The sequence below is a fragment of the Cyanistes caeruleus genome, chromosome 1 (genome assembly GCF_971803275.1).
Source record: "Cyanistes caeruleus chromosome 1, bCyaCae1.hap1.1, whole genome shotgun sequence".
Taxonomy (NCBI): domain Eukaryota; kingdom Metazoa; phylum Chordata; class Aves; order Passeriformes; family Paridae; genus Cyanistes; species Cyanistes caeruleus.
In genome coordinates, this window is record NC_141701.1 from 136994887 (window position 1) to 137022815 (window position 27929).

At 36.8% G+C, this 27929-nt stretch overlaps 1 protein-coding gene across 10 annotated transcripts in view; it reads right to left on the reverse strand.

Moving 5' to 3' along the window:
* Window positions 1-27929, reverse strand: part of MPP7 (MAGUK p55 scaffold protein 7) — a 148604-nt gene that overhangs the window by 83754 nt on the left and 36921 nt on the right. For 6 of the 10 annotated variants that reach the window (XM_086861930.1, XM_086861891.1, XM_086861922.1 and 3 more), the window contains 2 exons: window positions 23692-23856; window positions 10990-11108 (listed from right to left, as the gene is read on the reverse strand). In XM_086861930.1, coding sequence (XP_086718056.1) covers window positions 10990-11108; window positions 23692-23728 — 156 coding nt within the window. In that variant the 5' untranslated portion in view covers window positions 23729-23856. Of the gene's footprint in view, window positions 1-10989; window positions 11109-23691; window positions 23857-26206; window positions 26390-26610; window positions 26771-27929 lie in introns of those variants that run through there. The other 4 variants (XM_086861911.1, XM_086861936.1, XM_086861900.1 and 1 more) reach the window with 4 other exon arrangements.

Here is a 27929-nt window from a genome sequence, read left to right on the forward strand (position 1 = left end):
TGCTATTTGAGGAATCTACAAACATGGTTCTGTTTAGAAATCTAGAGAGCAGCAGGGTGTGTGTTGTCAGCAGTGCCTTCATCAGCTAGAGATGAGAAACAGGACCAGGCTGTACTTTTTTTTCATATGAGCACCACTGGTGCTTGTGCTGGCTGAAGCACTGCTCTGCCTGTGGTAGCCTTTCTGGTCAATTGACTACTGGTGCAGGTGCTCAGCAGTGGCTGCATCCATCTCTTAGTGCACCTCTGCAGCCAAGACAGAGGAGTCTTCCTCTCCTGGTATTCGCTACACTTGGCAAATCTCAAAATACCTTCAATTCCAGCACTGATGGACTATCAGCTAGTTTGCATCTAATGAAATAATTTAACTTTGCAAACACATGAAAGCAGTGTAGCACACTAGGCAAAAGATATGTTTCCCCTAGGAATGTATATAGCCATGTTAACATGGCATACAAATATTTCCTCTTCCTACACTCACGGTCTTAATTTTCCTAAGAGACAAGGAATTAATCCAAGCGTTATTTAGTAGACAAGAAATAGAAGAAGCCTGCAGACATACATGGGAGAACACACAGAAGAAAAAACTGGTTTTAAGAGTGGGGGGAGACAGAAAATACCCGACCACAGAGTATGCATGTGCTACTCTAAACAGCCCACTGGGGCACCAGTGTTTTTTGAAAACAAAACCAAGACAACTCTAACTTTAGACCACACGATGACACCACAGGAATAAGAAAGATTTTTTTTTTACACCACTGATACCTCAGAGTGGTTCAGGTGGATCAAGAAAGCATGAAGCCCTTTCCTCTGTAGCACAGAAACAGACTATGTCACCGTACTGGAGATGTTATGTCAGAGTGAAACTGCATATTTAGGTTTTGCTATTGTACTGAAGACACAGTTAAGTTACAGCAATTGCCCATAATAAATTACTCATCCTTGGCTTGCTGTCAAGGTTTTGCATGGCCTGCAAAACCAGGTTGTTGTTGGCGGGGTGGTCCACAGAGGTGGCTTCTGTAAGAAGCTGCTAGAAGCTTTCACCATGTCCAGAAGAACAAATCCCCAATGGCTCCAAAGATGGACATGCCACTGGCTAAGGCTAGACCAATGAGAAATGGTGGTAACACCTCAGCATTAACATATTTAAGAAGAAATCAAAACAAAGGTTGTGGCACAGTATTAATTCCATCCAGAGAAGAGCAGGATTAAAAACATCTGAGAAGGTCAACCATGCAGACACCATGGTCAGTAGAGAATGAGGGAGAGGAGGTGCCCTAGGTGTTGGAGTCCAGATTCTTCTGCAGACTGTGGCAAGGACCATGGTGATACAGCTGTGCTCCTGTAGCCCATGGAGATCCATGGGAGATGCAGAGATCCATCCACAGCCTGTGAAGGAGCCCATACTGGAGCAGGTGGATGCCTGGAGGAGGCTGTGGTCCAGTAGGAGACCCGTAGAAAGAGTAGCCCCTTCTCCCAGGCTGGAGCAGGCAGCTTGGAGGACTGCACCCCATGGAAGAGTGACCACGCTGCAGCAGTTTGACAGGGAACTGTTACCTGTGGGATGGATTCATATTGCAGCAATTCACAAAGAGCTGTTGCTCATGAAATGGACTCACACTAGAGAAGTTCACAGAGAACTGTCTCCCATGGGAGGGACCTCATGGTTCAGGTAAGAGAACAACTCTTCTCCCTGAGCAGCAGGAGAAGCCTTGGGTGATGAAGTGACCATGATCCCATTCCCCATCTCCTTGTGCCACTGGGGTTGGAGAGAGAGCTGAGAAGGAGGGAGGAGTGGGAAGAAGGTGTTTTTAAGGGCTTATTTTATTTCTCATTATCCTTCTCTAATTTTGTTGGCAATAAATTCACGTTGTATCTCTAAGTGGAGCCTGTTTTGTCCTTGATGGTATGTGGTGGGTGGTCTCTCCTGGTCCTTATCTCAATCCATGAACTGTTTGCTAAATTTTCTCTCCTGTGTCCAACTGCAGAGGAGTGAGTGAACAGCTTTCATAGGTGCCTGACATCTGGCCAAAGTCAACCCACGACATTTGAACAGGAAGTAAGCTTTATTCTTTGCATGCTCTGAAATCTTATTTATACAGCTCCTAACTGGTTAATCTGCAGTGACTGTGCACCAGGTGGACAGTACTGGTATGTTAAGCACTTACATGGTGCAGCTCTCAATGTAACCTATGTTTGAAGTGAACTTCACTGACACCACTGCACATGCAAGGTGAGCACTACAAAGATACACAGAAATAGCTGTTAGAGAAAATCACCTGTGGTTAATAGAACACTGCTATGCAAACAGTGCCATATGAAGTCTAAAGGAATGGTGCCCACCTACCATACTATGGTGTTCTCTTCTTCCCATGCTTCAATAAGGAGGAAAAGAGTTAAAACAGAGAGAACTGAAAAAAAGGGTTGGCTTTGGTTTGGGTTCTTTTAAGTGCTTAGGGCAACACAGAAGAACAAAGAAAAAAGATTAGTAAAACCCATGCTTGCATTCCTATATTTCATACCCAGTAAAGACAGTGAATATGCACGTAACATAGCAAATATTAGTGAACACTACAAATGAACTTCACAAGAATTAGAAGGAGAAAGGATACAACCAAGACTTCCAAAAAAAAAGAAGGAAAGCTAATATATGCAGTAACAAAACCTGCTGGTAGGAAACACTGGCAAGCATTTTTTCTGGATCTTAAAAGTACAATTTTTATTAAATCTTATTGTATCAGTTTCCATGCTTCAGAGAGATTTTATAACTATCACATCCCATCCTTCTTAACTCTTACAATGTTTTCACACTGCAGAAGTTGGTTTGGGTAGTTATGACTTGCTAAAAGGAAAATAGTCCAAGACAGTAACAAAAAAAATTGTTTTAAACACTCCCTCACATGTTCTGCCACAAAACTTCTGATCCAAGGAAAAAGAACACTGTAGAAAAACAGTTTAAAATTACATTATCCTTGGATGTCTTGGATTTATCAGACTATTAGTGAGCAGCTTATGAGACCTTTCATTAGTCTCAGTATCATAGACAAAAAATGAATCACTTTGGTTAAGTAAATACTGCACAAGCTTTGTAAGACAAGAAAAATCTGGGCATGAGCATAGATTTTGGTTCTAAAAGCTCTCTTTGAACTGCTGTACCAGTTTGGTCACCAGGCTGGTACACTGCCCCCTTGGTTACAATGAAATTACAAACTATTTATCTTAGAAGGATTGATTTTCTTATTTTATGTCCAGTACATTTTGGCTGAATTTCTGCTACTTTTTGGAGGTTTCCCAGCAGAAACTTTAAATCAATTACCACTGATCCAAAAAAAAGCCTCTGTCTGGACTTTAACCTAAACCAAAGTTTTTTCACATTCCAAAGCACTGATTTATTCACAAGCTTCAAGTAATACTCAAAGACAAACACTTCACACCTCTGATTTAATAAGCTTATCTGCTTTATTTTTCATTTTGGTAAAAATGAAAGTTTGTTGGTACACCCACCTGTGGAGACTTCTGATATCAACCTAATTTCTACAGCTTTTATGAGACTAAATTGTTAACAAAGCAATTTGATCCTTTTTGGATGTGATCTTCAGTTTTTTATTATTTTTAACGAAGTGGGTTGATAGAGAAGTTGATGACAGGAACAGGACTTCCTCAGAAAAATCTAGATGAAAAGTTGCAAGTGCCTATTACTAAACACATTAGGAGTTCTGATGTAGAAACTGAAATGATTAGACACCAAATGTCTAAACCCCTGAAAAAGAAGTTAACACTAGATGTTCAGTTAAATTTCTACCAAAAAATACAAAATAAAAATACATGAAAAAGACCCCACAAAAGAAGTATTTACCAGAGAACTCATTCAACAGACTTCGCGTAGAAAGACAAAATGATTATTTATGTCCACCAGTCATCTACTTCCTAGTAAATTATATACTAGCTACAATTGTAATAAATATTTGTAGTTGAACCATCACATGGAATCCACATTTCACAACTGCATTATTCCATCTGCTTGGCCCTAACTTGCATTATTCAACAAATGAGGCTATACCATCTAAACCTATGCCTAAATAAATAGGAGGTGCATTTTTTACTTAACTGAAGGCAAAAACAAGCACAGATATGTATGAGTGAACACACATGGAAAAACAACTTTGTCTTTACTTAGAGAAGAAACATGGAAGGTTGGGGATTTAGCTATTGTTTCAAAAGGAATCCATTTTTATTTTTGTCCAGTTATTACCTGATTAGGTATTGATATTTATTACCTGCATTTTTGTATCACAAAAACAGAAACAAGTCAAAGCGTTCAACACACACAGAGTGACCAGAACACCTGAATCTCAACAAGAGAAACAATCATTTGCTCAATGCCTGGCTGCTAGCTACCTTTTTCCCTAATGTTTTTATGGAAGCAATATCAGCCTGAATAAAGTAAAGATCCTGTACTATTTTCTATAAAACTTCAATTGCTTTATTTTGATTAATCTGATCACTGTTCCTATGGAAATTAAGTTTAAAGGCAGCTGACTCCCTCCAGCTAAGAGTGATCTCTTTACCTAAAGATTTCAGTTGCTGGCAATTGAGCAAGTCTCAAAAAATCCCTTTGGCCTCAAAAGTAACACTTTATGTGGCATTTCATGAGGAGTAACACCTTGCATTACACTTCTTTAAAGTTTAATAATTTTGATGGAAGCAAAATGACTCATTGCTTCAGTGGTAATTACTCCAAATACAAATGCAAATTATTGTCAGTCATCAAGAGGCTTTCTTGTAGAGCATTATTTTCCCACTTATTTTCAGCTTTAGGAAAGTAGAAAGCACGTAGCAAGTTTGTATTTTGGTATATTAATTAGGCCATTACCTACAAATACTTTGGATGAGATGAGCACTGAAATTCTAGCACACTGCCATATATATTCTGTACATAAAACCAAGAAGGAAGCTCCAAAAATTAAAGAGATCAACCTTACTCTCCATTAAATTAGAAAAATAATGAGAAAAAGTCTTTAATTTCTTCCATGCAACTTTAATACATCTTTGCAGATTCAGTATCCTAATACTGTCACATACACCCCACTGCTACACATACCCACCTACTGCTAGGTAGCTCTTTAGAGTTGGAAACTGTATTGTGTTTTACCAACAGGAATTAAGGCAAGACTGAACCAAACCTATTTCAACAAGAGACTTTCACTGAACAAGGACATCATTACAAAAATTGAGATTTCCCCAGTCTCTGATGATCTGGATTTAAAGAATGACAAATAACTGCCACCTATTATCTAATTCATCATTATTAATGACTTCAACCATAGTAAATTCCTTCTCCACTTGCCAGAAATAGCAAAAGTTTCCACACCAGCACAATGGACCACATCTGTGCACTGTTTGGACAGTCTGCATTACAAGAGTGATCGCTTTACTTCTGCTGTGAGGAGGCTGTGCTTGCTTTCTGTGACTGAAGGATGTAAACTATAAAATATGAATCAAGCTTGCTTGATTCACTTTTGAAGTATGAAGAATAATTAAATTTCATTGGCCATGAATTGTTACTGGCTATCAACCACCTCCTCCACATTCACACTTCCTCCTCCTGACACCCAGGTGGTAAATCCTTACTCACACTTGCCTTTCCCTTCATTTTTCCTATCTCCAAGGCAAACAGCACTTCAGACCTCCACATGAATTTAGAGAACTGCAGCCTATTCCTTTTACTGGGGAGGTACAGATTTTTAAAAATAAATATGGTTGAGAACTCAGCACTAAAGAACCTTAAGGACTTCAAATATCAAAGAGGCATTTTTCTGACTGAGCAATCAGTTTTATTGATTCCACCCACTTCAAGGTGGTCCATACATCTCTCCAACGCTCCAGTGCTTTCCCCCCAAACCACAACCCTCTCACTCTGTTAGATAAACTGAGGTTAGGTACAAAACCCCAGTCTCACTTTCTCTTCTAGTGCATATTCCAGGTTTGCAGTTCTTGAGTAATGGAGCTCCTCTAAGCTCCTTCTGAGGCAGCTGGTTGAGTGACAACTCTCACCATTGCCTTAACAGGTACAAATATATTAGCCACCAAAATCCCCTCGCAAACAAACCCTGCTCCTTTCCTCTTCTATATGATTAATAGAAAAAAAAAAAGGTCTTGAGACATGCAGAAATAGACAAATTGAACAGTAAATTATGAAGATTGTATTAATATTACTTCTAGAGAAATTATATATGAAGAACAAAGTAATGGGAAAACAAAAAAGTTTTGAATGTTCAGCAAGAAGTATTTAACTGTCAGTTTCAAACTTGAACTGCAGAAGTAGTCAACATATTCCATCAGCCTTCCATGCCAAAAGCCAGCTCTATTTCAGTATGATTACCAACCTCCATTTTTTATTGTGTCATGCTCAGATCTTATACTACCTAATACATTCTCCTCAGCCACCATCTACTTTTTGGGCACACTCAGACATCATTCCCTCCATCTATGGATCATCCCCACCAAAAATACTAAACAACACATTCAGAACAATCAGTTGATTGATATCACAACTGATATAATCGGAAATCTATTCTCTCTACATTCTTATGGGATGCCTGAGCTTGTGACCGGGCAGGAGCATGCACCATTTGGATACACAACACGGGAGGTGAATGCACATGATCTGGGTGGCACATCCTGGAGTTGGCTGCAGAACAGCTGACATATCACAGGGCAGGGGAAAGCTGCACCATGTGAGCTTTCACAAATGCCAAAATAACCTGCACATATCTTCCCATGGACAGTTAATGGACTGAAGACTTAGTGCATCATCTGCAAGTAGTTGATTTTATCATTAAAGATGTATCAAATCAATCCCTTTTGCTTTGCCTTGGTCAACTTAGTTTTTGTAAATACTATCATTATTTTTTTCATTGCCAAAAATGGAACCTCAGAATACTGAAACCATCTACATTTACATATTGAAAAATCTGAGTATTCACACTGAAAATTTCCAATGCCTATACCACAATGACTATAAAATCTGGGCTCTGTAATCATGTAATTCAATTTACAAACCAAAGAAATTTCTCCAGGATATACCTGACTAGTTTATTTTTGATTTTTTTTAACAATTTACAATGGTCAAACTCTAGCACATAGAAAATATACTTTCTTAAATCATATCCAGGTGAAACTAAGAAAACTTGCACAAATTAAGGTTTTGCAGGGCCAGATATCAAAATACTATGCAGTTATAATAAAATCAGACTTGATTCATCAAATATTCCTTACTTTTGCAGTAGGCTGCTTTTTTTCCCCTAGTGCAACATATAGCTTTTTGAATGCACAAACTCTTCCCTATCAAGGGAAAGTGCAATGGCACTTGCTGCAGCTTCTTTTTTATAATGGAAAGTACAGTATTGAGTTGGCCAAAAACAAACTGTGATTGGTTATGAAATACTTTGGTAGCTGTGCAACAGAAAAGTTTACTCAATTCTTGAGCATTACATCCACAACCAGAAATGTTTAAGGCAACCGTGTGAGTGGAAGCTTCATCCTGGAGCTAAACAGACAAACAGTAAAACGTGTCTGGTGCACTAACAGCAAACAATCGCACACGGAAACTCCTGTCACTCCTCTAAAAATAATCCAAAGGAGCAGTTAGAGCACATTAGGTTTTTATCCTTTCTAAAAAATATCCAGGCTGAGCACATGTACTATTTCAGGTATCAGCTACGTCAATGCTTGTAATTAACCTGAAGGATCTTTCCCTCAGATTTCTATCCTATAAATCTCTACAGAATGAATGGGATCTCTGCTATATAAAAAGGAATGAGGCAGCTGAAAATTTTTGGTAAAATCTGAGAGTCATGTAAGAAGACAACGAAGTACCAAATTAAGAGAAGCAGAAACAAAAACACTATCCAGAACCAGTTTTCCCTTCTAAACTGTCAACAGTTGTAGGTTCTCTCTTCTTTACTTTACTTTGTTGTCCTGGGGTGACTAAAAATCTAAACTAAAATCTAATCAACAGAGTCTTTTGTGAAGAAAAGGGACAGCAAGAACAGTTGCATCAGTGTTTGCTGGTTTTAGTAACTACAATAGGAATGTACTGTAGGGAACAATCCAGTATTTGCAAGGGAATGGATTGGATGATCTAATACAACTTTTCCATTTCTGACTTCTTAGAACAGCTCAGGCTCATCCAAGTTCTCAAAGAGATTTCTGTCCAACAATACTGAATGAAGAGAACTCCAAGACAAAGTTTGGGGCTTTTTTTTTTTTCCGTTCTTTTTTTCTTTTCAGTACTGAGAGCCAGAATAGCAAACCATGTGCTATAGTATACAACCATGAAGAAAAAGCTATAGTAATTAAATACCCATAAAACTTAGAATATCTATAGATACAAAAAGTGGAAAGTTCCTTTTATACTTCAGTCTTTCAATAATTTTGGAGCATTTTATCAATTTCTTAACCTTGAAAAAGCTCTTTTATAATACCTGAAATTATTAAGCAGTAAATTAAGAAGATCAGTGTAGAAATTTTTGTTAAGCAATACATTAAAATAGAGAAATATCAATGCTAATTGGTAATACACCCATGCTCATTTTCTTCCTACACTGCCACATACCAGGATCGCAACATCCTTGGCTCAAAGCTAGTGCACATTTTTTCCTTCCTTTTTCTTTTTTTATTACAAAATATGTGTCATCATTCTCTGTCTGCAGAATTAAAAACATTTGTCTTTGCAAGTACAGTTGCTTTTAAGAAGTTACTGTTAGGAAAAACAATCTCTCACATAAGACATGAGAACTCAAAAAGAAAGATTTTGCCCTCCTGAAGTCTTGTATCAGGGGAAAAAGGGGGTTGTTCTTCTGCTCTTACAGGTTTCTTCCAAAAAGGTTGGGGACTGTCTTCTCTGAAACTTGAAAGGACACTGAACAATCCTTCTAAAAATGCATTAAAGATCAAACAAATAGCATGGGTTTCACATACAGTTAAGCCAATCTTGAAGCAGGTATATGAACATTTCAAAAGCTCTTCATACCTTACTTTATATACCAAAACTCCACAGAAACCAAAGTGAGGTTTGGTAGCCTGTGACATGCACTGGGTCAGGCCAGATGCTCTTAATATTTGTCTCAATTCTTGTAATTAAAAACTTTTCATCGCAAATGAAATTAATATATTGTACTAAAGAAGGGCAACTAGTGAACACTAAAGATGTCATTTTGAGATTTCAAGAATGACATCTATTTTAAGATAGTGTGAGGCTTAAGAGGACATTAAAAGAAGCTTCAACAGGGTCAAAGTTATGTGTAAATTTAATATTTGGACCTACAGAGCACAAGATAAATAATGAAGATGTTTAGAATATTTCAGTGCCTTCTTGTTGGAATTGCAATCAAGTGACCATTCACTGATCCCCTTTCTCATCTTTCTTTTCTGTTACAGTAAGCCAAATCCACCCTGCAGAAACAAAAACATGGTAACCAGGGCATGCAACCAGGAGAGCCACTAGGAAAGCCAACTACTCCAAACTGAGAGCATACTTCAAGTGAGTAAACCAGTTAACTACTGTCTTCTTTTGGAATGAGGGGCAAAAGGCAGTAAGTGAAGGAGTTCGAAAAAATTTGGGTTTTGCCTCGAGAAAAAAATTAGAGCAAATGTTGAAGTGTCAATGTTTCACAGATCCACACTCATTTTCTAACCAGCCTTCTTTAATTCCCAAACCAGAAAGAAAACTAATTTAGCAGCTGACCTAACATTTTGCTTAGATGCAAACCACTGTCAGCCTACATCAGAGAGATGACTGGTATTCCTCTTACAGTGATCTTCTGAGCCACCTGCACAGACAGCTGCAGCAAAGCCGCAAGGAGTCTGGGAGTCACGGCACTTCAGAAATGTTGATGGAATTCTTTAAGCAAGCAAGTATTGCCAAGCACGGTTCCACTGTTAGTTGCCTTTGCATATAAAATGCCAAAGAACATTTATGTCCACTTTTATATGTAAATTCTCAAATATTTTGAAGAGTATCACCAAGCATTTAACCAAGTGTCAACATTATTACATCTTTTTCCAGAATAAAATAGCTGAAAAAAATGGGAAAATGTGATTCTTTCAAACCTATTAGAAATAATTCCAGTTTTAAGCTTCCTCGGAAATTGACAAGGGTAACAAATTCTGCACAAATCTGGATATATTCATGACAAGGGTTAATACCATCTACTGACTCATTTCAGACCTCAGAATTTCCTTCCAGCTTGAATTAGCTCTGTACTGGGTACTGAAGACATACTTACTGTTTTGTAGGAGTGGAATATTTTTAACCAGCTGATTGGTCCCATTTTTCAGCTCTACACAATTTTAAGATTATTGGGATAGCTCTGTGTACTCCCACAGCATGCTTTGATTTCTTGTTGCTGATCATTTTTGTAGCATAATATTTTACTCAAGTATTCATCCAATTTATTTTAGGCTGTACTTTAGTCCAGCATATTTATGAGCAAAACACAATATTAAATGGAGACAAGCCAATAAAAGAAACAGCTTACTAGAATTTCAGTTGACTTTGTTAAAGGAAATTATTTTAAATTAATGTGGCTACTGAACTCTTGCCATACTTGACCTCAGAAAATATATTCCTTCTAATTTTTGCTGTGAATGTTTATTTATTTAAGCTAAACTCCAGGTCTTGAATGTTGACCATAAAGAAGTGTCAGATTTCCTGCTACTATTTCGTACTCTTTTTTTCTAAACAAGGGCAAATAACACATGTTTGTTGCATTAGCATTACACTGCCAAAACAACACTCTTAAATGAAATCATCTATGTATTTTTGGTAAAATCTTATTTAACAACTTCCACCCTGCCAGAAACAGAGTTAAAACAAGGCTGTTTTGTTTTCACTGAGCAACAGCTTGGTCACTGGTTTACTAGATGGCGCTCAAAACATTTTTCCATATGCTCTTCTCAAAGAAAATCTGACTTAAATGTGGTTTACCTTCACCAGTGAATGAAGGCTTTTTTCACCAAACATATCCCAGAGGAAGGTCAGGTCTTCCTGGCTGTCCACATGTGGCTGCAGCTGGGCTGGCAATGCAGCCAGCAGCTCGTACAGACCTATAAAATGAAAATAAAACACAAAGTGTAATCTAGGGTGATCTCATTAATTTCACTTAACAGTTCTGTGTAATTGGCTGCCTGGAGCATGTCATTTTAACTGAAGAAGGAGACTGGAGTATCCAGCACAACATTAACTTGTAGAACCAAAAGGAACATTTAGAAAAAATTACTAAGAAAAAAGTATTAGCAGTGTACTTTTTACCTTGTCACAGTTGTCAAAGTTCTACATCCATATATATTTACACAACGTTATGCAGAAAATTCATAAAAGGTTTTGAGAAAAGGACAAACCCAGAAAAAAACATACATTCCTTTGCTTAATCGTTATTCCATTTCCCTTGATGTTAGCCAAAGAGTGAAATGAGTCATGAATAGGAAAAACTTCCTTAAAAGAACAGAAACTGGATAGGGTGGTCCATTAGAAAAAGGTTTGTGGTTTTTATAAATATTTCTTGCTAATATATTGCTTAATATTTTTTTCAATCCTGTGTTCAGCAAGGATCCACAGCAATACAAAAGCACCTTCTCTGTTTTGCAGGATTAAACTTTTAAAAACAAAACCTACACAGTTTTCCCAGACACACATGCACACAGAAATATTTCAGTAACATTTTTAATTTGCAGGTATTTGAGATTCTCTCTAGGGCTAAAGAAACTGCTGTTCTCAGTTTTTTGTGGCACACCTCAGCAGCAGTCTCTGAGGGGCAGACAGTAGCACACTGTTCCACAGTAGCGTACGGCATAAAATATCCATCGTGCACACAGGCCATCAAAGTGCTGTCCAAGAAATGTAGCAACACTGTTTGCAGCAGTCCTCTTTAGGGAGGTAACCTGGCATGAGTTGATATCAATTCATAGCACATGTTTAGTTTTCCAGTGGGATTACTTGGGGTAAAAAGGACAAAATGCCTTTTTCTCCTGTCTGCTGTCTACAAAAACACCAACAGTCTCCTGGGATCCAAGATACACGGTCCTGTTATTATTTTTAGTCAGAGTAAGTGCTGCTGTTCATCACAAGAATGGATTTATACAACATATTCTACTGGTAAAAGAGCACTGTTGTACATTACAGGTTACCTATTGTTATTATGCTTATTATCCCCCCAAAACTTATGATTTAGAATATTTATTAGTAAACATAATTTAACAACCTTTTCAGGCAGTACATATCCCTTTCAACAGCACCTTTGGGTTCTGATTATTTACATTTTCTTCTTTTTGCTGCCTCTTAGTAAAATATTCTTGGAGAAAAAAAATCTTCCCAGATACATTCTTTTTCTGCTCCAAGCATTTTTTGGTGGTTCACATTCATTTCTCTTACAGTTCTGCTTTTATTTAAATCTGTTCTTGTTTCTGCTTCAGAAACACTGCAGAAAAAAAGATACAACTCAAACCACTACAAATTTGCAGACAGAAAGAAAGACCATCAAGCTTTGCCTAGCAAGATATAATCACTGATTGAGCTTACAGCCAGAGAAAAGAGGTCTGAGCAGGACTTGTGGCTCCAATTTCCCAGATTATTAGAACTTCAGAACTTAGCAAAAATGGTTGTTTTATCACACAATTTATGAAAACAATTAATTTAGAAAATTAGAACATTTCTTTATTTTTTCATTTAGAAAATTTAAAAAATTCTTTACATTTGGCCACTTTTGTTACTGTAAATATATTTACCTCAAAACAACCTTAAGGCTGTCAGAAAATTGAATAGAAATTTTCAATGTCAGCTTGCACTGTGGCATAACTGCTTAGCAACAATTCCTGTGTGTCATTCAGAAGAAAGAAAACAGTAAGTTCAGCCACTTCCTTCAAATAAAAGGCATGTAACAGAGTAAGCTTTCTTTTCCTTGATCCATCAGATCTGCTTAAATTCCACATGCAATCAACTATAAAACTATTCTCTCCTTGTAACTTGTTCCTCAATGCTTTGATAATCAAATCCCTAGTGAAAAATAAAATGAAAGTTTGTATTTCCTGATGGATTAACTATTAGTGACACAAGGGGAAACTGATTCTGCCCATAATGAGACTTCGTTTTTACACACAAAACTCCCAGAGAAAAACCCTGCCTGCCAGCACTCCAGGAGTGCTGAACCCTGCAGGTGGTTACACACATGAAGGTTTCACATCCAGCTCAAAAGTTTCTGTGAGCTTTACTTATTTACGTAGCCCTGAATTGCCCCTTCCAGGAGAATGGGAGCCCATGTTCCTAGTGCACTACTCCAGGTTCAACAGCAATGCATCTAATCTGTGCAACTCCCCTGGGGAAGTGGAGACAATTAGACAGGTGCTGACTGATTTTATCCAATATCATAGCCATGCTTCTAGTTCTTCCCTGCTTTGGCTCTAGAATCCAGTGCTTATAGCTTTCAGCTAGAAGGAAATGAGAATCCGGCCCTTCTCCACAGTGGAAACTGAGGACTGTGCCATGCAGCGTGCTAGAGGACACCACGCTCTTGCTCTACAGACACCTACCGAAACTATGTAGACAGGAATTAAAAAAACAGTTCCATCAAGGAACTAAGTAAAAATCAGGCAGAAGGACTTAGTGTATTAACCTGGGGAGAACAGAAGACAAAGATCTAGAATATTATTTACATTTCCATTTTCTTTTTTAAGTTAAATTTGTGTGATTAAAGATGACCTGACTCAGCTCCAGAAGTTAATAGAGAAGAGGGTGGTAGCACCTGCAAAAGTTTACCTTTTATCTTGCTCCTTCTTGTTCTGTCTGTGGTGCACGGTATCACAGATCAAAATTTTCAGATGGACATTCTGATTTCTATATATTAAGAAATAAAGTGTGTGGATCTTCTACCTCCAAGTAAAACATGAATTTTACTTGCATCTAAATTACATTAAATGTGTTGATGTTATTCATTGCACTATGAAGAAACAGTGAAAATTGCAGCTGGCATATGACTTTACCAGCACATGACATATTGAAGAAAGTGTTTCTGTGATGTGGATAGGGACACAATAATTTGTCAAGTTAGTGTAAACTGGTAATGGCAATGTAAACTGGTAATTAAGTTGACACCTCTATATTGGCAGCTACTCACTGGACTAATTTTACTTACCAAATCTGAACAACTGTCACATGCATCTTTCCTACTCTTGAAGAGTAGTAGCTCAAATTCCTGCAGCCCTGTAAGATCTCACTGTACAGAGATGCTGCCATGCAGCAATAGAATAATCTGAATTTCCTAGTAGAGTGCTTCAGATCAACTTCAAACCTCTTGCAAAACTTCTATGTAGTACCTCAGGTGGTTCTAGAAGTCAGAGACAAAGGCCATGGAAAAAAGTCCAACTTTAAGTACTGGCCAGGCTGTTAAAATCAGATTTTTTTTTAACTGTCACAGCAGCAATTATGTAGTCTGAAGGAATGCCACACTAAACATTTTTGATTACTTCTAAAACCAAAAACTAGCTTTCCAAAAGCTCATAGTGATATCTCCTAACATACAGATTGTTTGGCAAATTAAAAAGGCATATTCATTGCATAAGCCCCAGAGTGAGATGTATCAGCACCCACAAGCTGAATGCCACCACTGCCTGCCAGGCCTTAAATGTGCTTTTGGTCTCAATTTTGATTTTTCTCTTTAAGTCCCACCTTCTTGAGTCATATGGCATGCATGGGCCTCACACTTCTTTGAAAGGTGTCGACAATATAAAAAAACACAACAAGCTTTTAAAAAAATGTATCTAGAAGTTGCTTTAAAAAAATAAAAAGAAAAGCCAAGAAAAAAATCCTGTTGTTTTTAATGCCTCATGTTGGCACCACTGTGTGGGTCCTGCAAAAAAAAGAAAAAATTCTGCTTTTACTATACACTTTCTATTCTACTTAGGTCCTTGATTTTTTTTTTTAGTCTAGTTTGCCTAAAATTAACCAGCATTTATATTCAAAAGGAATCATGCACCCCTTGGAATTAACTAGTATGAAAATACTTTAGGTGTCAAAATTCAGTGAAGTAAGCATGACTTACACAAGAAAAACTAGTTTATTTTGATTTTTAAAAGTAGATAATTTCTTCCCAGAAGACCTAAGCATACATTAAAAAAAACCAAAAACCCACAAATAACAATGTGATTAAACAGGAAGGTGCAAGACAATTACGCAATTTTAAGAGAGGAAGTAAGTCTGGTCATTCCTACAGCTCAGGGGGGAGGAAGCCCAACACTTATAAAATGTAACCACACCTAAAAGGGTAAAAGATAAATTTCAACTTGTTCTTTCAATACACTTAAGCAGTTACTGTCTGCAGATCATCTTCAGCTTTTTCTAAACTTAATTAATACAATTTAGTTTTATTTGATCTGAAGACCAAAATGTAGAATAATGCTAATTCCAATTTACAAATGTGTACAGTAGATTTGCACACACAATCAGATTTAAGAGTAAGAAGCAATGGAAACTTTTTAAATCAGAAACAACGGGGCATATAAGATTTTTTCCAGTTTTAGAAAATTGCTTCCTTTGTAGTATTATATTCTACAGAAGTCTGCTTGTTCCTAGGAGGAGAATAAATGGCTAAGCAATTGATGAAACTGTTCTCGTACTGAACCACTCACACTGCAGATTCCAGATGCTCTACATTCTTGACATCAGAATGGAAAAATTTACTGTTAGTCTAGAGAAATTTAATATCACCATTCTTGTCATATCCTTCATAGCTTCATTATTAGGACAAGTCTGTGGAAGCTATAAACTAGTGCTAAATGATAAAAAATATGGTCTCTGCGTTCCATCACTCTTGCATATTACAAGAAAACACCAACTTTGTTTTGGTTAGCATAAAGAAAGAAATGGAAACATGGATGTGCCTTTGCTTTCATATGCTAATTAATTTCCTGAATTAGCATTCTGAACAATGATGCCAGGCTTCGAATCTAGAATTTTTACAGCAACTAAGGGATAATAAACACTAAAGAACATATATCTAAAGGCCCAGAACAACACTGTAAAAATTTATTGTGTTAATAAAATGGGACAAACCAACCTTTAAATTTTCCACTTTGTCAAAGGTAAAATAATCAGCACCATTTGCTGCCATTTATAACAAGCTAACATTTTTTCACATTTGAACTGTACTTTACAGTTCCACAAAGGCTCAGACATTTGCCTTACACACATGCAAACAGCATTGCAGTAGAAACACTCATTCTGACATCTTTGCTGTTTAATAACAAAATTGGTCACTAACACCACATACTGAAAATTATATCATTCTGGAATTTGAGATTAGTATTTATGCACAGGTTCAAATAAAAACATACACGGTCTGTCTGCATATTAGGATGGACACTGCACTGTCGTATCAGACTCCAGCTGTAAAAAGATCCCTATGTGCTCAAATTTATGTGCTACAAATAATTCTTTTTTTATATTCTCTTAAGTAATTCTACTGAATACATGGGCTTGCTGATGCTACAAAATGTTCAAGAGTAACAATTTTTCTCTGCAGAGCCAGATGGATTAACTCACTCCAGTAACCACCTTTTTTAAATTTTACCGTTTAGTGTTTCTAAAAAAAAAAAAAAAATAAAAAAAAAAAATCATTTGCAAAGTACAGAACACTGAGTAACTACGTAATCACGACATGCAAGTGATCAGCATCTTGGGAAAAATATCAGTTTTGATTTATTTCCTAATTCACAAAATAAAGTAAAATGCTGAATTCTTACAGATGGCACAGCAATAGAAATATCAATGTTGTATATTTTTTCTAACAATAAAAATTTTTTTTGCTGTGTCCTCAAAGAACAAGACTGCATATTCATAAGGGCAATAGTACTTTAACATCAAAGCTGTACCTGATCTTTATTCCTCCAAACTACAGTAAATTTGTTAGCCCACCTTAAAACAATGTTATGACAGAAAATGTTGAATGAGTAATCATTTAAACCCATCACTTTTAAAAATATTATTTCCTTCAAAATGGAAAAGTCTTTAGTTTTGGAACTTGGCTCCTGGAGCTAAAGAATACGCAGTTGTTTGAAACAGTTATTGGTCTTTTAGGATTTGTCTCAACATGTGTATTTCAGATTTAACATACCACATACCGTTAACATTGTGATGCGAATTAGAGTTGATCTCTATTTGCATCCATACAGGGCAAGACTTCCTGCAAAGTTCCTGTTTGTGTGGCTCATCAAAGCTGTTTCAAAATCAAACCCCCTCAAAAATGTAGTTACTAGACACTGCATCAACATGGTTATTTTCTAAGTTCATAAAATGTACTTTTATGACTATTCAAAAGTCCACCTACTATCTGCAAGAATAACACATACATAAAACTGATTTAAAGTGACCCATCAAGGACAAATTAACAAGCAGCTTGTGGAAAACTCATACAAAGATCTGATTTTAAACAAAGAAAAAAATCTTGTCTCCTCCAATGAAGCCTGCATACTATGGCACCTTGAATAACCTTGACTAGTTGACTGGTCCTTTCCATAGACATTAGCTTGGCAAGTATTTAGTATTTCTATCTAGATCTTCATCAGCCTTAGATGAGGCAATAGCAAGTACCTGGCAGGTAGTCAGCAAAGAACTCATTCCAGCACTAAGAAGGCACCGGGCACACTGGCCATATTTTAACCCTTTAGTCACAGTTTACAAGGTTATAAGAGACTTGGCACTGGGGAGGGGCAGCAGGGACTACTAAACACTAGCATTTTACATCTGCAGAAGGAAGACTCAATATCTCATTAAGAGCCTGAATAAAGACTTCTAACATAAATCATAAACAGAAAACAACAGTATTTTCAAATCAGTTTGGTCTAAGAATAATGGAAACACTGTTTGTGCTTGTGTATTTCATACAGGATATATCTGTCATGAGAGTAGAAGAAAATGTCTGTGGTCCAGCAATAATAGTAAGTCCTAGTCTAATTAAAGGTGTCCCTGCCCACAGCATGGAGTTTGAAGTTAGATGATCTTTAAGGTTCCTTTCAGCCCAAACCATTCCTTGATCCTACATCATCACCTTATTTTGAAAGCAAGTTTAGGAAAGTAAACTATTTGAAATAATTAAATTATTTCATGTTTTTCGGTAACAACTAATATGTTGCTTTGATGCGTTCTTTGTGCATGTTGGGTTTTTTCCTTAAACCAATGTGTTATTAAAAAAAAAAAATCAATTTTGAGCCCCTATATTTCACAACAGGCATCTAACAGCTAGCAGGGAAGCTTCTCATTACCTCTTAATAGTAATAAATTGCCTTCTTAACAGGTTAGGTTAACAGGTTTAGTTCTTTTAAATCAGCCAGGATGTTACGTGATATTGGGCTGAGAAGCTACAGAACCTTCCGTCTGACACTAAATGCACACAGTATGTAAGCTCTGCTGCCTAACCTGGACGCTGGCACAGCTACACTTGAGGGGGACAGCACAGCAGTGTGCTCTCAGCAAAGGACACCTGGCATCACTAGAACTGTCAACCACTTGTGTAACTACAGTGTTTGCAGAGCCATATATAATGGAGCCTCTGCTTAGAAACAGTATAGGCTATTGTACATTCAAATTTACTACAAAACTACACACTGCTCACCAAAAGAAAAAAAAAAAGGGGGGGGGGGTAAAATTGTTTCAGCTAACAGACCATTTGAATTTAAATGTGTCCAAAAACTGTAGCAGTTTTAAAGAGTTTACCATCAGTAAATATACTTACACACATTTTCTGATTCCACACTACTCAATCAATCTAGCATAATATAAAATATTAACACGAAACAGAACAGTTTGGAGAAATTTCATTTCACTTCAGATGAATTTTCCAAGTCACCATAAATATGTTGATACCAAAATAAATACCCTTTCCAACACCAGCAAGTTGTATTTTTAAAAATTCAATCAGATTATAATTAAAGCTAACCATACATCTCACACATTCCCAAATCTTCAAAATTAATGTTATCCTAAGAGCCATTTAATGCCTCTGGCAGATGGAGACAGGGAGAAATCAAGAATGCAAGGATAAAATATTGGCTCTATTTATTAATTCAGTATGAATTTTTCCGAGGCTGTCATATCTATTTTCATGAATATCTGGCCATATCTATGCATTTCAACATGCTTATGAATTAAAGAAGCTTTGAAATTGTGATGCAGACAGAGCATTTACATACTACACTTGCTGCAACACACCTATACCTAAAGTTGTAACCAAGAGTGTAAAGCAGGTAAGTGAAGGCTTTCCCTCTGCTCTGTTTCCACCACAGGACACCAGTGAGGAAGCAAAGACAGTTTGGAGCAGGAACCGATGACCCTGCAAGCCTTTGCCCTGGCAGCCTCCAACGGAAGAACAACTCCCAGAAAACTTTCCTTCACTGCTCTCCTAAATTCCCTTTCTCTTCATCTCGTAACAATGAGATGGCCAGATCTTTGGCCACCATTTTATGTTGCTGCATTCTTTAAATAGGCTGTAAAAATAGATCTCTCTGATTTCTATCTCACTCCGAATCCTGAAAACTGGGTTAAGAGGCTAAAATTAAAATTTCAGCACTTCAGAATAATTTTTCCTTCTTCCACTACAGATGCTTCTGATGCCCCCCCTTTCAGCTCAACCAACTACTCAGCTTTTTTGATGTATTAATACTTTTTTCTCCACCTTTTTATTCTTTTTATTATCAAATCCTCTTACAAAACATCATGTTGAAACTGACAAGCTGATCAAAATGCATTAATACAGTAGTAAATAAAGAGAAGACATCTATATGAAAACAATAAAAGCAAGAGAGCTTCTTTTTATGTTCAGGTGACTGTAAAATCATCTTTGAACTTCCCATTGCTTGCAGTGGTCTCTGACCACTGGGAAGTCAATCCAAATTAACTATCCTAGAAAAATATTTCTACTAGCATTCAGCATATCCATACCAACAGCATGCAGCTTCAGAGGTCGAGATGAATTCTGAAGAATCACAAAATACACTACTATAAATGCATTTTGGCAAAATTCCTAACATTTAGAACAGATTTCACATATCTATTTAGTATTAATAAAAAACATATGAAAACATGAAAGCAAAGAATATTTAAAGGCCATGTGAACTTAAAATTTGTTTAGTAACAAATATGGGGGTTTTTTTTAATTACAAACCTAGCATGTATTCAGTTTTGTCGTCTTGTAATACTGAGAAAACTGCATTATCTGGCACAGTGCTTGCTCCTTTATGTGCTGAAGGAGAAACAAACATAAGCCCTGACACATTTTCTCTTTCTATAATTTACGATATTCAAATCCAAGAACTGCTTCTGACTTTCACTGTATATAAGTAATCTCACACAGTTTTACTTGGTGCCTAAACTTGGCCCATAAATGTGATTTTCCTGCTGACAACACATGAAACAAAAACATGAAATCTGCTTTGCACATTTATGCACTGGTTTTTGAGAACAAACAGAAAAGCATTTTTAAGCTTGTCAGTTAAGCAACCTTGATAGAGCATTGGGAGGGAAGAAATCTGAAACAAGTTTATGATGCTTTTCACATTAAGACAACACTTAAAGCATAATGATGTCATCTTGGCTCCACCAAAAGTCAGCAACAAAGCTGCCATCTACTACTGTGAAGCTAGAACTGCAATTTTGCACCTTCCTAAATATTCCAGATAAGTGAATGCCAGATCTCACAGATTTGCTTTACCTGCAAAAATGCAAGTCTTCTTGCTCAGTCTTCAAAAAATTGATTGATGGGCTTGCACACAGAGAGCAAGCAGACTTTTGCAACACAAACTGTTGAAAGCTTCTGAGCCAGCCCAAGGCATGAGCTCAGCCTTCCATTCATGTTGGTTGCTGTAAGATAATTTTGACTTGACTCTAACACTGACCATAAACTTTAAGGGTCACACAGGTGTTATACACAATGAGCAGATTTTCAATTATTATTATTAAATAAAAATAGGTTTTCTATATGGAGTGGAAGAGAAAGAAGCATCTGCACATCCTTTATCCGCTGTCTTTAGGTTAGTGAAGCCAGATCAATCTGTTAAAGTATAAGATTAAATTAAAAATCACTGTATCAGTCTGAATAAATTAAAACAAACATTTTTTAAAAAGATTGAAAATAGTGTACTCATGATTTTGATTTAACATAGCTTAAAGCCTGATAAATGCCCCTCAAAACAGATTTAAGAGGCATGGCTTATGTTCAGAAGACACAGGTTTAAACATGGTAGGACAAAAGCAGGTATATAAAGAATGTATGTGAAGAACGCAGCTGCAAGTACATGGTGCCACTTCTAATAAAAGCTGTTGACGAAGTAAAAGCATGGTAAAATGAACACAGGTAAACATTTAGTACACCCCATCATGAACACTATCCTACTTTTAACAGAGATCTGATACTTCAGACTACATTTAAAAAAATTAATAATTAATGTTCCCATATTGGTGACTGAATGTCCAGTGGCCAGTGACATGGCAACTTCCGTTATTCACAGATGATGCATTTCTATTTATGAGTTCTCATGGAATTCTTTCATTTGTTTTTAAATACAGGTTTACTTTTATTTCACCCAGCATCTAACAGACATAAAAACAGGTTGGGCTGCATTTTGTCTGACTGTATTTCCAAAAGAGTTTTAGTAAATAGACTGAACAGGATTATGTCCCTACCCTAAAGATCCATTAAGTGACTTGCCAAGTCCTCAGTGCCCCAGATAGAGCAGTTTCAACTCGTGTCACATGTCACAATACCAGTCTGTGCAGGCAGGGGGAGAGGAAGACTGGCTTACCCACACAGAAAGAAAAGAGGTAGGAAAAATTTTATGCAGATCACTATTTTTTTAATCTAAGAGTGAGAGTAACAGCAGAAAAACAGGACTCCAGTGAGGAACTACCTGTATTATAGCCAGGGTAGAAAGCACAGTTTGATGTAACCATCTCAAAAATACTGAAGTGCATATCAGCCCCATTAGGAAGTATTGTAAAGAAAGTGGAAGAAAAAAAAAAATCTCTTTTCACTCCAAATGCAAATTTTTATTTAGAGAAACAACTTATAACTTGAGGCAGAAGAAAAAAGGACTTAACAAGCAGTATTATCTAACAGCAAGATATTAAGGGCGCGTATTATGTTTTACTCTAAATTTCATCGAACAGTGAAAACACTTGGGTTTTAAGATAGATCTTAATTATTAAAGGTATGTTTGCATCATCATATGGATTAAACAGCACAGTAAAACACACTTAGAGGCATTCTAACACACAATATTTCAAAATTAGGATTATTTTCTACTTTTTGAAGCCTTTCTTTTTTTTTTTTCATAAAGTATGTCCATGACTATTACTTTTGGACACATTAACAATCTTTAAAAATAAACAAGCAATAATTTAAAAAAAAAATTAAGGCAGGCTTTAAAAAGACACAAAAGGGCGCATGATAAAGAAAGTAAAGATCCAGAGTGAAAAATCAGCTCAGAGTAGACCCTGACACATCTTCCAAAAATCAGCTTTAGCACACTGAACAGCTTCAACTCACTTATTTTCATGAGGAGAGGGAGAGAAAAAAAAGGTATGCAGAGATAGGGCTTGGCAAAGTCATAGTCAAATCCCTTAAATACAGGAATAGGGAGACAAAAAAGCATATAAAACCAAACAACTCTCCTTCCCCATGGCAACAAATAAATAGACGCACACCCTAATTGTAAAGATCATGTGTGGGGAAAACAAAATCACTGGCCTGTACAGTCTACTAAAAATAAGAATCAAATGCAGTTCCTTATATACATACTTATACACATATTTTTTCATTCCTAACTTGAAACCTCCCTCCCAATTTTCCAAATCCTGCTGCTAATTCTTGTGCATTAAACTATGTGGAACAGGGGTGGAAATCAGGGATCTTTGTATTGCAACCTCAGCTGGATCACCCTCTTTTAACTAACACTCTCAAGCAAAAATACTAACTTTAGTTATCCCAAACAGAGGGACAAAAATACTGTCAGAGGGGGAGAATTGTCAGCATAACAAGATGAAATTTAACCTTTGAATATAACATAATATTGCCACAAAGAAGGTGAAAACTATGGAAAGCTACATATCTGCAATCCCACTGCCAGCAGTCAGTGACAGGAACTGGGCTCTGACGTGGAAGGCAAGTGAAGGAACAGAACTTGAGACAGTATTTTTCTTCTCCTAATTTGTTACAGAGTTGTCAAAACTAAATAGTCTGTGTTCAGAAATAACTCCACTGATAACTGTAACTCACAGAGGGGATAGTCTAGACTGCTGCAAATATTAAGGCATGCATGATATCATCATGGGTTTTTTTTTCCCCTCTCCCTCCTTTTTCAAGTTAACAAATTCTTCAGATCCATCTATAATACATGTTTGGAGCTGTTCTTTTTAGGAGGTTGGGGATGGTGGGATTTAGGAAGGGAAGAAAGTGGTGGTGATACTTTTCAAAATTAATATATTTTACCTGTGATGTTTCATGTATCTAAATTAACTTCAGGGAGAAGAGGTTATTTTTTAAGTTTTAAATTACAAATCTGGTGAGACCGTAATTAATTATCTTACTTGAAATACAGACTCAACAAATAAGATGTGGAGGAAACACGGCCCCTCCTTGGCCTGTGTTACCTGTGTCACTTCCAGATCCAGTTGATAACGCTGGCATGATTTAGTCTGCAGAGTGTCACGCAGAAACCTCAAAGCAGCACTGCAGCCAGAAGGCAGAAGTTTATTTCAGTTTAACTGCTTGCAGCCAAGTTGTCCACAAAGATTTATGTTATCTCCCAGCTTCTCCTAGAAAGAACAGAAACAGAATTTTACAATTAAGAACATTGTTAAACTGTATACTACTGCAGCTAACCAAATCCAATAATTATCATGAAATAACCTTTTATTTAAGATGCTCAAAACCAAGTGCTAGGCATTTATTTATGACTGTTAATGTTTTTGTTTCCTCCAGGTGAAACAAGTTTTGTTTTCTTCAGTCTAGCCTATAATCTCATTCTGCATTTAGAATAATTTAACACATTTCTCTAGTATAAATTACACTCTAACTCCACAATGTCAGGAATTTTAGAAATAAAGTCTAGGGGTATTTTATTAAAACTATGAATAATTGAGGTCATTCAAATTTTGCTACTACTTAACTCAGAATATAAAACTGCTTACTAGAATGGTAATTTATTCAGTGTTTCTATTTAACCTCCTTTCAATTGTTTTCTGGTCATGGAAGATTTTTATTTGTAATCTGGAAATATAATCTAAATTTTAACTGAAGCTGTAAAAAGTAAGACTGGAGCAAATACTTTTCTAAGGTAAATAGCAGTTTGATTCGTGGAGTTGATGGAGCCATTACCATGTAAGGAATTTTTCTGTGATTTGTTAAAACAAAGTCAGTAGTTTTTTAACACATATTTTGTAATAATTGCACAGGTCTACTGATAGTAAATATTGGGTCTTTCTTTTAACCACTTTTTGAGAAAAATTCAGAATACATGTAACAAAAATTTAAATTCATTTCAAATATAAAAGTACTTGCATTCAAGTATGTAAAAATATGAAACTGGAACACAAATATACATAAAGAAATTCCAAGTCAAGACAGCAAATGTCTACTTAGAGAGGGTCAAGGACTGATGTGTTTGCAGGGAGAAGGAAGGGAGAGAGGGAAATAGAAGCTACCAGAAAATAAGGATTTTTTTTTTTCCCAGATTTCAGTAAACAAAAGGATCCTTGAAGAAAGAAAGCAGCATAGTTCTGCTTTAGCAAAAGAAAATAAACAAATAGAAGTGCATTTTGCCGCTGCTATTGCTGGTTTGTTTTTTGTTGTTTTTTTTTTAAACACATTCATATTAATCAGAATGACTTTTGAAGTCATGTTGGCTCTCAAAGTGCATATTTTGGACCCATTTTAACTTGGCAGCAGTCTTGTGGAAGAGTGATATACAGGTGCTGTAAACAGCGTATGCTGTTCAAAATTTTGTTTTTCACTGAAAAAAATCTCTACATGGCTAAAAATATCGCAGCATACTAAGGGCCATCCACAAGGTTTTGTTTAATAAGTTTTAAAGCAATTATTAGATATAAGTTGGTTGTTAACTTGTCCCCAGGCATAAGTCTATAGTTTAAATAGTCTGGCAGCTTTTTTTAAGTATGCAGGTTTTTTATGCCCCCTAGGCATTTACCCAGTGAATCTGGGTGGTTTTGTTAAGAAGGCAAATACAGCAGAAGTCACCTCCCTGGACAACTTCTATTATAATGAAAAGAATGAAATAAAAGCCTAAAAGCTTTTCTATTAAGATTGTTTAGGGGTTTAGGATTTTTTTTAGTTATAAAAGTTTGTGAAGAAAATAAGTATTTAGTAAAAAAAACCAGCTTTAAAAAAATATATTTTGACATTTATCAAATCAGCACAAAAGTCCATCAACTTAAAATTTAAAGCACGGATAAGGAAATTAAATATTCCAGAGTGAAAGCTCATCTTATGATGACAGGAGCTGTAAAACATCTATATGCAAAGCTAGCCAGGGTGCAGTTTAAAAGAGGGAAAAAAAAGACATCATAGCCAAGGACACATTGTACCAATTAAGAAGGAACATATTCACTTTACATTAATTCTGCTTGTTTTCTGTTTAACACATAAAGAAGGAGTCCTGTCCCAAACTCAGTGACAGTCCCCAGAGCAAGCACACCACGGCAGCCGTATGAATGATGGAGGCATTTTTACTTTAACGTGTGTAAGAAACTGGTTAAAACAAAATTATTGATTACTAATGAAATATCTTAGATTTATATGCATCTTAAAGTATTTTCATCTATTAAAAAGAAAAAAAAAAAACCAAACAAAAAAACCCCCCAAAACCAACCAAAGAAGGCATTCTCATTATAAACACATATTATTAATCAGAAATTCAGGTTCCTTAAAAAGAGTTCACCGCAAAACGCAGAAAATCTTGTTGATCTACGTATCATGCGATGTATTTCAACTCCACCAGTTTATTTTTTTTTATTTCACAGTAAATCATTCAGTACAAAAAAATTCAAGCTCCTCATTATTTAAGAAACTTATATACAGCATAAAGTTATTCCCCCCAGATCCTAAATATATATTAATGAAAAATAAATGACCTGATGAAATCCTTACCAGTAAAATGCTTAATATTTTTCTGGAATGGGATAGGGATTTTTTTTTTCCTAACGTGCAAATTAAGCTACATTTTTGCAGTGATGATGCTATTTTCTTTGGCTCACTTTATTTAAAATGCTTTGGAAGTTTTTGCCGGAGCCCAGCCATAGGCATTGCTGACTGCTGTATGGAATCGATTTGCTGCAACACAGAAATACCAGCTGTTACAGTATGTCCTGAGAGGGATTACCGAATATTCCTAAATTGAAGTTCAATCCATCTTTCCATAAAAATTAGGAGCCAGGGCCAGGAACGTAACAGCAGTATCAAGTGCACCTGAGGCATTTACAATACCCAGCAGGACTGTTACAACCAGCCTTTAAAAAGGGCTTATTTTTGAAATTTCATTATTCCAGTTGTACCTTGCTTCTATAGATCGCACCGTATCGGGTTCTGCTGGCAGCCGCCGTGTGGAAACAGCGACGCCCGCCCGGCCCCTCACGGCTGCTCCCGCCCGGCCCCTCAGGCCCCTCACGGCTCCCGCCTGACCCCTGGCGGCCGCCGGAGGCGCCGCGCCCGCCCGCGCTCCCCACACGCCGCGGGCAGGAGCTCCTCGCGAGGCCACGCGCCTTCCTCTGCTTCTGCTTTTAATCATTTAAATAAAAAAGTAAATAATGGATTAAAATTAAATTTTAACTGTTTCTGCCTGTGTTTATCTGCATAATGAAAGACATCTCTATTTTAAGGCGTTCTGGTTGAACGGCAGGTATTGAGGAAAAAAATAAGGGGAAAAAATGTAAGTCTCGCCTGTAAGAAGCACAGAAATGCTCCCCTGTCTTGCAACAGCTCCCACACACTGACGGTCATCAAGCCAGACACAGTTCTGGTCACCTTCACCACCAAGGTCATTACAGTGACACGACTCACCAGGGTGGCACACACCCCGGTTACACAAGGCCAGGAGTGGGGCAGAAGCCTCTCCGAAGCACCTTCCAAAACGGTGAAATTCTAGAATTACAGCTCTCCAAGGGAACCATTTTTCCACATATCTCACAAGTAAGAGAGGCCCCTTAGCAGAGGATGAAGGGATAAATCTTGTTCCTGATCACTCACATTGTTAATACAAGACTGGCAGGAATGGGGAGAGGTCGGGCAGATAAAACAAGCAGGTGGGAGGCAGATGGAGAGTGGCAAGATGAATGGCCTCCCGTGTAATTTCAACTTTAGTAGCTTTTTTCTAGCATCCTCTATTGCTTTTGAATTGAAGTGACTCCATCAGTCACACATACACTTTATTTCAGTCAAGTTCATTTTTTGAGAAAAGATGAGGTAGAAAAGCTGCTTCAAATTTGTACTTATGGCAAGCACCATGCAGTTGGAGACAGAACACATGAAGTCTTGGTTCTACCTCAGACTTCCCACACAAACCTCAATAAACTCTGTAATATTTATTTCTGAAAGGGTATTTCACAAGTTACTCAATATTTTGGCACTTTAATGAATATAAATTGATTTTCTTCACATTTGAAAAGCAGACTGAAGACTTTTGATTAATTTATGCCAGATAAAACCGTAAAAAGTATGAACACAGCAATGCTACAAATCAGGAGATGGGCAGGCTGGGGATGGGACACATAAACCCAGGCTGTTTGATACTCAACCTATTTTTCTAAAGGATGCTACAATTATGATGACTATAACCTTGATTTCCAGGACTAAACCAGAATGTCTGCAAATGGTA